This window comes from Eucyclogobius newberryi, unplaced genomic scaffold (genome assembly GCF_026437365.1).
Source record: "Eucyclogobius newberryi isolate DKJ021-1_F unplaced genomic scaffold, fEucNew1.0.hap1 SCAF_7, whole genome shotgun sequence".
Taxonomy (NCBI): domain Eukaryota; kingdom Metazoa; phylum Chordata; class Actinopteri; order Gobiiformes; family Gobiidae; genus Eucyclogobius; species Eucyclogobius newberryi.
In genome coordinates this window covers 37357829-37372583 of record NW_027316389.1, presented here as the reverse complement: position 1 = coordinate 37372583, position 14755 = coordinate 37357829, and the positions used below count along the sequence as shown (strand labels likewise).

Genomic DNA, 14755 nt, shown 5'->3' with positions numbered 1-14755 from the left:
GTCCCAGGCCATGGGGAGACCCATACACAAGCAGAGCTGCTTTAAAGTCTTTTTTCTGAGCCACAGGGAGCCAGTGTAGAGACCTGAGAACAGGACTAATGTGATTGTGTAGTTCCTGGTTCTAGTCTGGACCCGAAGCGGGGTTCTGAATTAACTGCAGCTGTTTTACAGCTCGTTTGGAGAGGCCAGTGAGTAGGCCGTTACAGTAGTCTAATCTACTGGGGACAAATGCATGGACAAGTCTCTCCAAGTCTGCCAAGTCTGCTTGGCTACTGATGTTATTGAATTGATGTAGCGGTTGAAATTCAGGTTGAAATAAACAACTCATTTGATGTTTTTCAGATTTTAGACCTCATCACAGCACTGAGACTGCTCTTGTCAAGGTGACAAATGACATCGACCTGAACACTGACAAGGGCAAAGCCTCAGTCTTAATTCTGTTAGATCTGAGTGCTGCTTTTGACACTGTCGATCATGGGATCCTCTTACAGAGACTAGAGGACTGGGTGGGCATCACTGGCACTGCCCTAAATTGGTTAAGGTCCTATCTGGAAGACAGGAAGTGCTTTATTGAAATTAGTAACATTGTCTCAGACCACATGCCCCTGACCTGTGAGTGCCCCAAGGGTCAATCCAGGGACCCCTTCTGTTCAAACTCTACATGCTGCCGTTACTACTGCTTTGCTGTGCCCTAGATACACAGCAAAAATGTGTCCTATTACAATTATGCAGATGACACTCAGATCTATGTTTCACTGTCGGCAGGTGAATTTGGACCAGTGGATTCACTCTGTCACTGCATCCAACAGATCAGTGTGTGGATGCAGAACAACTTTCTCCAGCTGAACTCAGACAAGACTGAAATCATTGTCTTTGGCCCATAGAAACAAAGAGAAAGTGTTAGCAGTGACCTCAAGAGTCTTGCTCTAAAACCTTCAAATCAAGTTAGAAATCTGGGGTAATAATGAACTCACACTTGAATTTTAACACTCAAGTCACAGCAATAACATCAGCAGGTTTTTACCATCTTTACAGATTTGGAGAGACTTATTCATGCATTTGTCTCCAGACTACTGTAACGGCCAGCTCACTGCCCTCTCCAAACGAGCTGAAAAGGCTGCAGTACATCAAGAATTCTGCTGCTCAGGTCCTGACTAAGATAAGATAAGATAACCTTTATTTGTCCCACAATGGGGAAATTCCAGTGTTGCAACACAGAGTAGGCACAGAAGTATAATAATAAAAACAGATAACTAATAAAAAACACTCTTTGTAGAAAAACTCTAGACTAGAACCAGGAAGTACCATCACATTAGTCCTGTTCTCAGGTCTCTGCACTGCTCCCCGGTGGCTCAGGGAATAGACTTTAAAGCAGCATTGCTTGTATACAAGTCTCTCCATGGCCTAGGACCAAAGTACATCTTGGATATGTTAATGCAATTTGAACCATCTCGGACTCTGAGGACGTCAGGGACTGGCCTCCTGTTGGTGCCAGAGTCAGGACTAAACATGGGGAATCTGCGTTTCAGTTTTATTCAGCTAAAATCTGGAATACCTCCCAGGGAGGCGCCTAGGAGGCATCCGGAACAGATGCCCGAGCCACCTCAGCTGGCTCCTCTCGACGTGGAGGAGCAGCGGCTCTACTCCGAGCTCCCCCCGTGTGGCCGAGCTCCTCACCCTATCTCTAAGGAGCGCCCAGCCACCCGGCGGAGGAAACTCATTTCGAACGCTTGTAGCCGCGATCTTGTCCTTTTGGTCATTACCCAAAGCTCATGACCATAGGTGAGGGTAGGAACGTAGACAGACCGGTAAATCGAGAGCTTTGCCTTTTGACTCAGCTCCTTCTTTACCACAACAGTCCGATGCAGCGACTGCATCACTGCAGCCGCTGCACCGATCCGCCTGTCCATTTCACGCTCCATCCTTCCCTCACCGGACAGCCCTGAGCAAAGGGCCCCGACCCATACCCTCGGATCACCCCCCAAAGGATACCCCGAGGGACACGGTTGAAAGCCTTCTCCAGATCCACAAACCACATGTGGACTGGTTGGGCAAACTCCCATGAACCCTCGATCACCTGATGGAGAGTAAAGAACTGGTCCAGTGTTCCACGACCAGGCCGAAAACCACTCTGCTCCTCCTGAATCCGAGGTTTGACTATCGGTCGGATTCTCCTCTCCAGTACCTTGGAATAGACTTTACCCGGGAGGCTGAGGAGTGTGATCCCTCTGTAGTTGGAACACACCCTCCGGTCCACCCCGACCACCCCGGTCTGCCAGTCCAGAGGCACTGTCCCCGACCGCCACGCGATGTGTCCGGAGATCTGGTCGTCGAGGCCCCTGCCGTCGACTGCCGCCCAGATCTCTCTGCACCGGCCCCTTACGGATCCTCCTGCAATGTGCAAGGATAATGTGCAACTGTTAACTTCTGTGTCCGTCATTTAGCTTAATGTGTTACGTCAGCATACATACACCTATTCACCATGTTGTTCGTTCTCTAATCTGTTATGATTTTAATTTGGATTTCAAGATGTTCTTGGTCTTTAATTTTATCAAATAAATGTCCCCCTAAAATCCAACTTATACTCCAGTGTCACGTATATATGTTTTTCTCTATTATTCATTTTTTGGTTGGTGTGACTTATACTCCAAATCCTCCTTTGTGTGTATCTCTCTCTCTCTCTCTCTCTCTATCTATCTATCTATCTCTCTCATTCAGTGTGTCTATCACCATCTATGGCAGTTTTAAAACTGAATTACTTCATTGTTGTGATCCACAGTATGTGTGCTTATGTCTTCTGCTTTCCAGGTGGACGGCGACATTCCCACACGTGTCAAGAGGAATGCACACGAGCTTATCCTGGACTTCATCCGGTCCAGACCTCCTCTCAAACCTGTAAGTTCGACGTATCAGAGCAACTGTCCTTTCTTATTTATATATATATATATATATATATATATATATATATATATATATATATATATATATATATATACATACAGGGTTCAGATTAAGCGGTATCGCATCGCAAAATGCGACGCGATTTCTCTCAAATGCGATGCGTTCGTCAGAAATACAATATGTGTGTTCAATTGTATAACCAAAGTGCCTAAAGGTACTGATCACTCGTCAATAGATCGTCAATAACGGCATGACACATGTAGGACGCTGTGTTGACGTGACGAGTCCCGCTGCTGTCTCAGATCGAGTCTGAAATCGGGAGGAGCCACGTGCGGTAAAGTTAGTGTCACAGATTCGGACTTCCGAGGGCAATAGCTCCTAAACGCAAAAGTCTTTGCAGATTATTCGCATGCCAAAATACTCAGATGCGTATTTTGGGCGCAGCGAATTACACTGATCCGAATGTGCAGCCGGAGCCGAGACGAGTGCTTAGGGACCGTCATCAAATGTGCAGCCAGAGCCGAGACGAAGTACTTTGGACCGTCATCAAATACCAAAGCGAAAAATTTAAACGTTTTATCGCTGGAATGGAACGTAAAATGGAGCGGTACAATTTGAATAACACAATAAATACACCATGATGGACACCACAGCAACCTTTATTTTTCCATTAGAAGCTTAACACATATTTTTTGTGAGTGTAAAGACAATTAATATGTAAATGAGACTCCTGCAAATAGTCATCTGATTGATGATGATATGGAAGAAAGTTATAAATAAGTTAATCTAACTTGGTGTTAATTAATTTGTTCAACAACTAACTTTAAGTTTTCTGTTTTTTTTTCTTTTTTAATTTAAAAAGTGTTTAAAAGTTCATTTGTTATTTTATTTTTTTTAAATAGAATGTTTACAAATACATTTTATATAAATAATATTGTTACATCAATGGAAAATATTGATTGTTAGTCACTTTCGTGTTTTGCTATGCAATTATCAAATTGCTATACAAATTTGAAAAAATGAACGGATTATTTAGCAGCAAGTGAAAATCCTTAATCTAAACCCTGATATATATATACATGAGATTTATATATATAAAAAATCATATATATATATATATATATATATATATATATATATATATATATATATATATATATATATATATATATATATATATGATATATATCTATATCTATATATATCTCTATCTATCTATCTATCTATCTATATATATATATATATATATATATATATATATATATATAAATATAGGCCACTCTGGCTTGTAGGTCTCAGGTATAGGCAGGACAAGCGAGCCGCAGCTCGTGCTGTCACAGAGGCAAAAACCCGGGCCTGGGAGGAGTTCGGGGAGGCCATGGAGGACTATCTGGAAGGGGAAGCAGTGCCTCACCAACACCATTTACGATGCGGGTGGAGACCTGCTGACCTCGACTAGGGATGTCGTCGGACGGTGGAAGGAATACTTTGAGGACCTCCTTAATCCCTCAGTCACGTCTTCCGAAAAGGAAGTAGAGACCGGGGACTCAGAGGCTGGCTCATCCATCACCCAAGCTGAAGTCACTGAGGTTGTTCGCAAACTCCTCGGTGGCAGGGCTCCGGGGGTGGATGAGATCCGCCCTGAGTACCTAAAGTCTCTGGATGTTGTAGGACTGTCGGGACTGACACGTCTCTGCAACATCGCGTGGCGGTCGGGGACCGTGCCTCTGGACTGGCAGACCGGGGTGGTGGTCCCTCTGTTCAAGAAGGGGGACCGGAGTGTGTGTTCCAACTACAGAAGGATCACACTCCTCAGGCTCCCCGGTAAGGTCTATTCCAAGGTACTGGAGAGGAGAATCCGACCGATAGTCAAACCTTGGATTCAGGAGGAGCAGAGCGGTTTTCGTCCCGGTCGTGGAACACTGGACCAGCTCTATACCCTCCAACGGGTGCTCGAGGGTTCATGGGAGTTTGCCCAACCAGTCCACATGTGCTTTGTGGATCTGGAGAAGGCTTTCGACCGTGTCCCTCGGGGTATCCTTTGGGGGGTGCTCCGGGAGTACGGGGTCCGGGGCCCTTTGCTCAGGGCTGTCCGGTCCCTGTATGACCGGAGCAGGAGCTGTGTTCGCATTGCCGGCAGTAAGTCAGACCTGTTCCCAGTCCATGTTGGACTCTGCCAGGGCTGCCCTTTGTCACCGGTTCTGTTCATAATTTTTATGGACAGAATTTCTAGGCGCAGTCAGGGGTCGGAGGGTGTCCGGTTTCGGGACCACAGGAGCTCAACGCTGTTTGCAGACGATGTTGTCTTGATGGCTCCATCAAACCCGGACCTGCAACATGCACTGGGACGGTTTGCAGCCGAGTGTGATACGGCTGGGATGAGAATCAGCACCTCCAAATCCGAGGCCATGGTTCTCGACCGGAAAAAGGTGGCTTGCCCTCTTCAGGTGGGTGGGGAGTCCTTGCTTCAAGTGGAGGAGTTCAAGTATCTCGGGGTTTTGTTCACGAGTGAGGGAAGGATGGAGCGTGTGATCGACAGGCGGATCGGTGCAGCGGCTGCATCACTGCAGCCGCTGCACCGATCCGCCTGCCGCTTGTTGTGGTGAAGGAGGAGCTGAGTCGAAAGGCAAAGCTCTCAATTTACCGGTCGGTCTACGTTCCTACCCTCACCTATGGTCATGAGCTTTGGGTAATGACCGAAAGAACAAGATTGTGGATACAAGCGGTCGAAATTAGTTTCCTCCGCCGGGTGGCTGGGCGCTCCCTTAGAGATAAGGTGAGGAGCTCGGCCACACGGGGGAGATCGGAGTAGAGCCGCTGCTCCTCCACGTCGAGAGGAGCCAGCTGAGGTGGCTCGGGCATCTGTTCCGGATGCCTCCTGGGCGCCTCCCTCGGGAGGTGTTTCAGGCATGTCCCACCGGGAAGAGGCCCCGGGGAAGACCCAGGACACGCTGGACAGACTATGTCTCTTGGCTCTTGGCTCCCCCGGAGGAGTTGGAGGAAGTGTCTGGGGAGAGGGAAGTCTGGGAGTCCCTTCTCAGACTGCTGTCCCCGCGACCCGGCCCCGGATAAAGCGGGGCCGGATCAGATAGATATAGATATAGATATAGATATAGATATAGATATAGATATAGATAGATATAGATATAGATATAGATATAGATATAGATAGAGATAGAGAGAGAGATAGAGATAGAGATAGAGATAGAGATAGAGATAGAGATAGAGATAGAGCAACCATGAGATGAAATACACACCATGGTAAAGGAGGTTGGAGGCTAAGATCAAGACGTGAGCCAACTGTCTGAGGCCCAGAAAGGTGCAATGCGAAAGCAAGTACCCAAGAGGTACAACCAGATGCCCATACCTGAAGCACTCGAAACTGCCAAACAAAGGCTCCAAGCCTTGGCCAGCCGTCTAAAGAGATACACGTGAGAGAATGAAGCTAGGAGAATAAACAGGCTGTTCTCGTCTCAACTGGCAAAAGTGTAGGCTCAATGGCTGGGTAATGACAGCAGAGCAGACTGAACAGTACTTGAAGGGCATATGGGAGATGCACAGTGGCTGCTGGCTCTGAGAGAGGACCACAGCAACATCACTGAGCAGAATCCAGTTACCATCACTGTGGCAGACATACAGGAAAGAGTCTCAGGCATGAAAAACTGGACAGCACCGGGCCCTGACATGATACATGCATACTGGCTTAAGAAACTCACCTTACTCCAGGAGCGCCTAGCAGCCCAAATGAACACACTGCTAAGCGACGGAACACACCCTGAATGGCTAACCGAAGGGCGTTCAATCCTGATCCAGAAGGATCCTTCAAAGGGCATAGTCCCGTCCACAACGTGGAAGCTCCTGTCAGGCATAATGGCGGCCAAGATAAGCGGGCATATGAATCAATACATGAGCACTGCTCAGAAAGGCATTGGCAAAAATACCAGAGATGCAAAACATCAGCTCGCACGGGACTGTAGAAACCGACACACCAACCTGAGCACTGCCTGGGTTGAGTACAAGAAAGCATATGACTCAATGCCACACACTTGGATCATTGAATTCTTGGAGTTGTACAACATCAATGGGGCTCTAAGAGCCTTCATAGGGAACTCGATGAGGTTGTGGAAAACCACCCTTGAGGCCAATGGCAAGACACTTTCACAAGTGACCATCAAATGTAGCATACACATAGGTAATGCGCTGTCCCCACTGTTGTTCTGCAGAGGTCTGAACCCCCTCAGCCAAATAATCAATAAGACTGGCTATGGATACCGACTCAGGAATGGGGCTACCATCAGTCACCTCCTCTACATGGATGACATCAAGCTGTATGCTAAGAGCGAGCTGGACATTGACTCCCTGATTCACACCACCAGGATCTACTGCTCAGATATCGGAATGTCATTCGGACTAGAGCATAGGTGTCAAACTCTGGCTCGCGGGCCAAATCTGGCCCACCGCCGAACATTTAAAATTTATATTTAAAAAAAAAAAAAAGTTGATTTTATTTTAGTTTTTTAATTGATTCATAGAACCGTAGTTACATCCGTAACCGTTTTTATCGCTAAAACTACGCATCCCACAATGCCGCCGGTGGCGCTTCTCCTCCAGTGCTCTGCTGCACTGCTGTGTGAGCTGCCGAGATGCCAAGCTGTTTACACAGAGGGGGTCTCACTCCCAGAAGGAACAATGGCAGACATTGAGGACAGTTACAACTACCTGGGAATCCCACAGGCAAATGGCAACCTCGATGAGGTAACAAGGAAAGCGGCTAGGGCAAATACCTACGAGTGAGGCAAGTCCTCAGAAGCCAGGTCAATGGTAAGAACAAGTCCCGGGCAATAAACAGCTATGCCCTGCCAGTGATCCGATACCCTGCAGGAATAATCAGTTGGCCAAAGGAGGAGATACAGACCACAGATGTTAAGACACAAAAGCTCCTGACCATGAATGGAGGGTTCCATCCCAAATCCAGCACCCTGAGACTGTACACTAGCCTTAAGGAAGGAGGCCGGGGACTAGCGAGTGTGAGAGCCACTATCCAGGACGAAACGTCCAATATCCATAAGTACATCAAGGACAAGGCTCCTACAGATGACGTGCTAAGTGAATGCCTCAGACAATGGGGAACAGAGGATGATGAGGTGCTGGAGGGACCATCATGAGAGGACAAGCCCTCTCACGGGATGTATCATCGGAACAAAACTGAAGTGGCTGATATCACAAAATCCTACCAATGGCTAGAAAGAGCCGGTCTGAAAGACGGCACAGAGGCCCTGATCATAGCAGCACAGGAGCAGGCCCTGAACACCAGATCAATAGAGACCCAGATCTACCACACCAGACAAGACCCAAGGTGTAGGCTGTGCAAAGGGGGCCCTGAGACAATCCCGCAAATAACTGCAGGGTGCAAGATGCTGGCAGGGACGCTCTACCTCCTACTGTGTTTTTAGAGACTCTTGGGACCACCAGAAGGCCAGCATTTTGAGAGTGAAGAGCTCTGTTTGGATTATATGGTTCTTTTAGGCAGGATTCTTCTGATTTTGGCTATATAGCACAAATGGAAATAGTTTTACAGGCTTGATTTATACGTGCTTTAAATGAGAGCTTCTGGTCATATAAGACTCCAAGGTTTCTTACAGTAGAACTCACGGCTATGCTCACATTGTCCAGTGTGACTATCTGCTCAGATAAAGCGTCTCGTAGATGTTTAGGGCCAAGCACAATGACCTAGTTTTTTTCAGGGTTAAGAAGCAGATAATTAAGTGTCATCCAGGTTTTTATATCCTTCCCACAAGCACTAAGTCTGTCTTGATCGCTCTGATCAGGTTTCATTGATAAATACAGCTGAGTGTCATCCGCATAGCAGTGGAAGTTAATTACATTCTTTCTGATAATTTTGCCTAACGGCAGCATATAAAAAGTAAACAGAACTGGACCGAGAACTGAACCCTGAGGTACACCGTAAGTTACTTTAGAAGAAGGTGAGGAGCTCTGGTTTACATTAACAAACTGGCTGGGGGCTGTTCCTCCAACACCTACATCACATTCTAACCTCTGCAGTAGAATGTTGTGGTAGCTGCGCTGAGGTCCAACAGAACCAGGATTGAGACCAGTCCATCGTCTGCAGCTAATAACAAATCATTTGTGACTTTAACTAGTGCAGTTTCAGTGCTGTGGTGGGCTCTGAACCCTGACTGGAAAATTCAAATACGTTTTTTCCCCGTAAATGGCGACAAAGCTGTTTAACTACAACTTTTTCAAGGATTTTAGAGACAAAGGGAAGATTTGAAATAGGTTTGTGGTTTACCAAAAGGTCAGGATCTAGGTTAGGCTTTTTCAACAGAGGTTTAATGACTCCATGTTTTTAAGGACTGTGGAACATAGCCACTTTCTAGTGAAGTATTTATTATATTAAGAATAGAGTCAATAATTAGGGGGAGAATGTCTTTGAGGAGTCTACTTGGAATCGGGTCTAGGACACAAGTTGAGGTTTTAGAGGACATAACGGCCGAAGTTATCTCTGCTTGATCAACAGCTGTGAACGGCCAAAGTTATCTCTGCTTGATCAACAGCTGTGAACCTTTCTAAAGTTACTGATGGATTTATATGGGACACAACAGCTTGGGCTTGTTCAGGGCTAATAGAGATAAATTAAATGAAATTACTGAAATTACCCACTGATTTGTTTTTATTGTATTATTGAAAATTAGAAGGAAATCATCAGAGCTGAGAGTAGCAGGGAGTGAGGGCTCTACTGCTGTGGCAGTTTGTTTGTTAACCTGGCTACAGTGCTAAAAAGAAATCTTGAGTTATTTTCATTGGCTTCTATTAGATTTGAATAGTATCTGGTTTGGGCCTTACGCAGAGCCTGCTTATAGGACAGTAGGCAGCTTTTCCATGCTTTTAGGGATTCTTCTGTTTAGGAGCGACAAAATGATCCTTCTAACTTTCTAACTCTTTGTTTATGTGAACGCAGTTCTTCGTTGTACCATAGGGAGGCGCGCTTTGGCCTTATGAACTTCTGTTTTAACGGAGCTGCAACATCAAGAGCAGACTTCAGAGAATTCATGGTCAAGTGGACAGATTGGTCACTTACCCTGGACTAAAGCTGTTCTCAGCAGGATCACATGACATGTCACTGAATATTGGCTCTATTATTTCTTTGAACTTTGAGATTGATTTTTCGGATATTATCCTTTCATTATAACTTTATTCTGTGGGGCTGGATAATCTTTAAGACTAAACTGAAAGGTACTTAGGAAATTATCCAACAATATAGGGTTTTGAGGGAAAACAATGAGGTCACTAATCTCTATTCCATACGTTAGGACAAGATCCAGAGTGTGCTAATGACTGTGAGTCGTTTTATTTGCATTTTGAGTGAAACCGAGGCTATCTAATAGGGCACTGAAGGCATTACTGAGTGAGTTAATCCCTCATGTTCACGTGGGTATTAAAGGCTCCAGATATAACTACTTTATCCCAGGCTGACACAAAGTTTAATATAAAGTCAGAAAATTCAGTTCAAAACTCAAAATAGGGACCAGGAAGTCGATAGATAACTATGAACAAAACTCCTTTTCGGTTTCTCATATTTGGACACATGATTGACAGCATGAGGCATTCAAATGAGCGAATTGCATTGTTAATTTTAGGACTCATGAGTCGCTTGAGTGTGAGATCACTGCCACACCACCACCTCCTGTGCTCCTGGAGGTCTGAAAGTTAACATGGTGGGTGGGGTTAACATGGGTGGGTGGGGTGGACTCATTTAGTCTGACATAATCATCTTGTTGAAGCCAAGTTTCAGTTAGAGCTAGAAGATCTATGTTATAATCACCAATTAATTCATTAAAGGAATAATAGAGGATTTTTCGCCGTTTTGAGAACTCAAGCGACTGTTTGTCCCTTTTTGAAAAGTGCTCATTTGCACAGTCACCCCATGCGGAAGCATGCAAAATCCTCGCTGCCACACGTGCGTTTGTTTATTAGAACAACTGATCGCATCGCTCGTCTCTTTTGAGCCAGCTCGAACACAGTCTTCCTCTGTCGTCCTTCAGCCTGTACACTGAATAATCTTGGTAAACACACATCGGCATATCAACCATGCATGTGCAACCAGTGAAACGTGCTGCTATGCTGGGGACGAGGCAGAACGAGGCTCCAGATGCGCAGTAGGTGCGTCCTATGATTGACATGTGAATGAACTACTCAGCTCTCCACGCCACGAGGAAATGAGACTCAGATTTGGGCCAAAAAATCCTCCATAATTAAAGATTTGGAGGAAATTGACCTAATGTTTAGCAGTTCACATTTTATATGCTTATTTATTTGTTTATTTGTATCATTTGTGAGTGTTATTTTTCTTAAGTTATTTGGTCTGATGCTTGAAATTGAAATAGAGATGTGACTTTTTGGCAATATTTGCACGAGGGACACACACAGTCTCTATCTCTATCTGCCTTGAATCTGACACTCTTCACATGTGACAGAGTGGGCGAGAGTTCAGCGACAGAGGAGCGTCTTACAGTGTACAGAGTGGTCATATATATAATGTGTATATATATATATATATATATATATATATATATATCATATCATATCATTATATATATATATATATATGTATGTATGTATGTATGTATGTGTATATATATATATATATATATATGTGTATATATATATATGTATATATATATATATATATATGTATGTGTAATTTTATGTTTTATTTTATGTTTCACGGATTAATAATTTGATTGTTTAAATAAGCTAAATTTATTTGATTACATTTGTTTTATTTGTAGAATGTATTTGTAGTCTTTTGCCTACTCTGACGTAAATGTGTTACTGTCACTTTAAGAGAGACAGCGCAAAGGAACACGCAAAGGAGCAGGAGGCGCAAAATACAAAGTCAAATCGTATTCTATTTTTTAGAATAGCTGTATTTGATTACTCCTGTAAGAAGTGTCACAAAACTGTGGATGAAACTTTGTTAACTATTTTTTACATCAGAGTCCTGTGGGAGTTATTTCTCGTCAATTTAAGTACACGAGTAATACCATCGGCAAAAACAAGACCTCAGCCACACAAATACTTTGCACAGAAAGTCTTTCAGTCTAAAATATTAAAGGCAGTATGGACGATTTTTCGGCGATTTGAGAACGCAGGCGGAAGTGCGCGTGCGCACTCCCCCGTGCGGACTGATACAACACACACGTGCGTTTGTTTATTAGCGCAACGGAGCGCATCGCATCTCTCGTCTCCCGTAGATTTCCGTCTTCTTCTGAGTCAGCTCGAACTGTCTTTCTCCGTCTTCATTTTGTCCCGTACACTGAGGGAACTATATTATGATAGATCCATGCGCTTAGGCACGCGGAAACGTGGGGACGAGCCTGACGCGGCTGCAGGTGAGCGATAGGTGCGTTTTATGATTGATACGTGGCAGGACAAATGATTTATCCACGCCACGAGGAAATATGATAAAAAATTTGCTGAAAAAAATCGTCCATACCACCTTTAAGAAAGAAATCACAGGACGTACATCACGACGTCACAAGTCGACTACTGAGCGCACCAAATTCCCTGCAGACAAGTGGGGCGTGTCACGAATCATATGAGTCCGATGTGTGTCTTGACCTCCGCCGAACCCCTGGGGTTAACTCACCGAACCCCTGGGGTTCGATCGAACCCCAGGGGTTCGATCGAACCCAGGGGTACACGCGCTCAAATTCTGCGTCGGGCGCGATTCGGTTTTGGACGAGGCTTTAAAACTGGTGCGGACCAGGGGAATCCGACCTGCGTTAACGCGCGTTAAAATAGTTGATCGCGTTAAATAAATGATACGCGATAATAACGCGTTAACTTGCCCAGCCCTAGTATATATATATATATATATAATTATTCATTCATTCATTCATTGATTAAGGTCCTGGTTAAGAGTGCTATTACTGCTGGAGGATTTTATGTTCTGGGAATCGAGAGCTGACTGCTGCGTTCTGTTACCTCAGGTTTCAGAGCGCTGCCTGCCTCCTCCGCCTCCACAGCCACAGAGCCTCCATGAGCGGGTCCTGGCTCAGATCAAGCAGGAGCGGAAGCTCCGCCACGTCCCACCATCCAGACGTGAGTATCCACAATGCCCAGCAAAAAATGCAATTCTCGCTCCTCCTCCTGTTTTTATAATGTATCTCCTGCTCCCATTATTAGGTCTGTCACAATAATTACTATATCAACTTATCGTTCATGAATGAAACATGGGAAACTGGCTTCTGGTTATAGCTTGTTGCCTAAATTATTTTCCGAATATAAAAACAAATATCTGAATGGTGGTTTCTACTTTAATTAGACCCCAAAACAAGAATATTTTTTTCAATAGCACCTGAAATAATTGTACTTTGTCTGATATAAGCCTCTTCAGGCCACACTGGAACAAAAATTACTGCTATTGTGATATTTGGAAGAAAAAAAAATTTCAATGTCTCAAACTGATGCAAATGAAGCAGTGTTAATTGTCATGACCAAACTATGGCTAATTAGGATCTCAAAGCAGGCCTAAAATATGCCTGAAAATGCATGTGGAATAGCGCAAATTCTGCACTAAAGGGGCTAAAACACATACATGACGAAATGCATTATTGAATATGTATTTGAACATTAGAATAAAACAAAACACATTTATATTAAAATAATACATACATACATACATACATACTCCCTAGTGGCATATGACATACACTGCAGCTGTACTATCTAGACTTGGTCAACTAAAACACTACAATATAAAAAAATGCTATAGAAATGCCACAATTTTGGAGATTGTTTCATGGAATAATTTGGATTTTAATGTTTCAGCTTAAGTTACTTTGTTGTTAGTTCCAAAATGTAATCAAAAACATCCACAATACTCAATGTGAAGTCTGACAATCAGAAGGCAAGGCAAGTTAAGTTTAATTTATTTGTAGAACACAACTTGTACACATAGCAATTCAAAGTGCTTCACAGAACGGGAAAAATGCATTAAAATCACAAAGACATAACCAGGGCCGACCCAAGCCTTCAGGGGGCCCTAAACAAAATTTTCCTTGGGGGCCCCTCACCACGTCATCAGAATCAGTTTTATTGCCATTGTCAGTGAACAATTCACATATAGGAACTTGCTTCGATGCAAAAAGTGCACCAAAATGCCAGGGCATCCGTTTGCCATCTTGGTTATTTTATTATCTGCACCTCACAAGCTCAAAAATTGATGACTCAAATCCAACAGTGCAACTTGGTATTCCGCTGACATCATCTCTACTTCCTGTACAAATAACACACCTCTGAGAGATGTAGTTACAAATGTACTAAGGATCTACAGCCACATTAGCAGTTCAATTAATCAACAGGGGGGTCTGGGGGCACTCCCCCTGAAATTTTCAGATCTTTTTCATGTAATCTGGTGTATTTTAATGAGGTCCAGCCGGCTAAAGTAAGAGTAAAATGTTGAGGTTGTAATGCTATAAAATGATGATGAGATGAAACTGTGCCAGGACAAAGTGACTAAAGCCAGTTATGAATACATTAGTGTACTTAATTACTCAATACAATATTGGCTATGAAAAATAATTATGGTCAGTAATGTTCATATCAAAATAAATGTACCTAAAACATCAGGCTATTTGATAAATACCATACAGAACTATGAACCACTGGAGGGCCACATTGTATTTGTTAATACTAATAACTAATGTTCTTATTAGACAGTTAGACAGCAATCACTACTTAACATGGATGAATGGACTGCAATAGCGTTCAATCATCACAACACAACACAAGGAAAGTCAAGTACAAACTGACCATCAGCAAAACTACA

The 14755-nt window shown here is 44.0% G+C and overlaps 1 protein-coding gene and 1 long non-coding RNA gene across 2 annotated transcripts in view; one reads left to right on the top strand and one right to left on the bottom strand.

Moving 5' to 3' along the window:
* The window catches only part of LOC140349469 (uncharacterized), a 254457-nt gene extending 243159 nt beyond the window's left edge, over positions 1 to 11298 (bottom strand). Inside the window, exon 1 of the long non-coding RNA XR_011924535.1 lies at positions 11198 to 11298. This is a non-coding gene — a long non-coding RNA (uncharacterized lncRNA). The remainder of the gene's footprint in view (positions 1 to 11197) is intronic.
* Positions 1 to 14755, top strand: part of spire2 (spire-type actin nucleation factor 2) — a 75965-nt gene that overhangs the window by 23999 nt on the left and 37211 nt on the right. The window contains exons 6-7 of the mRNA XM_072435806.1: positions 2809 to 2895; positions 12915 to 13026. Of these exons, the coding sequence (XP_072291907.1) occupies positions 2809 to 2895; positions 12915 to 13026 (199 nt within the window). The remainder of the gene's footprint in view (positions 1 to 2808; positions 2896 to 12914; positions 13027 to 14755) is intronic.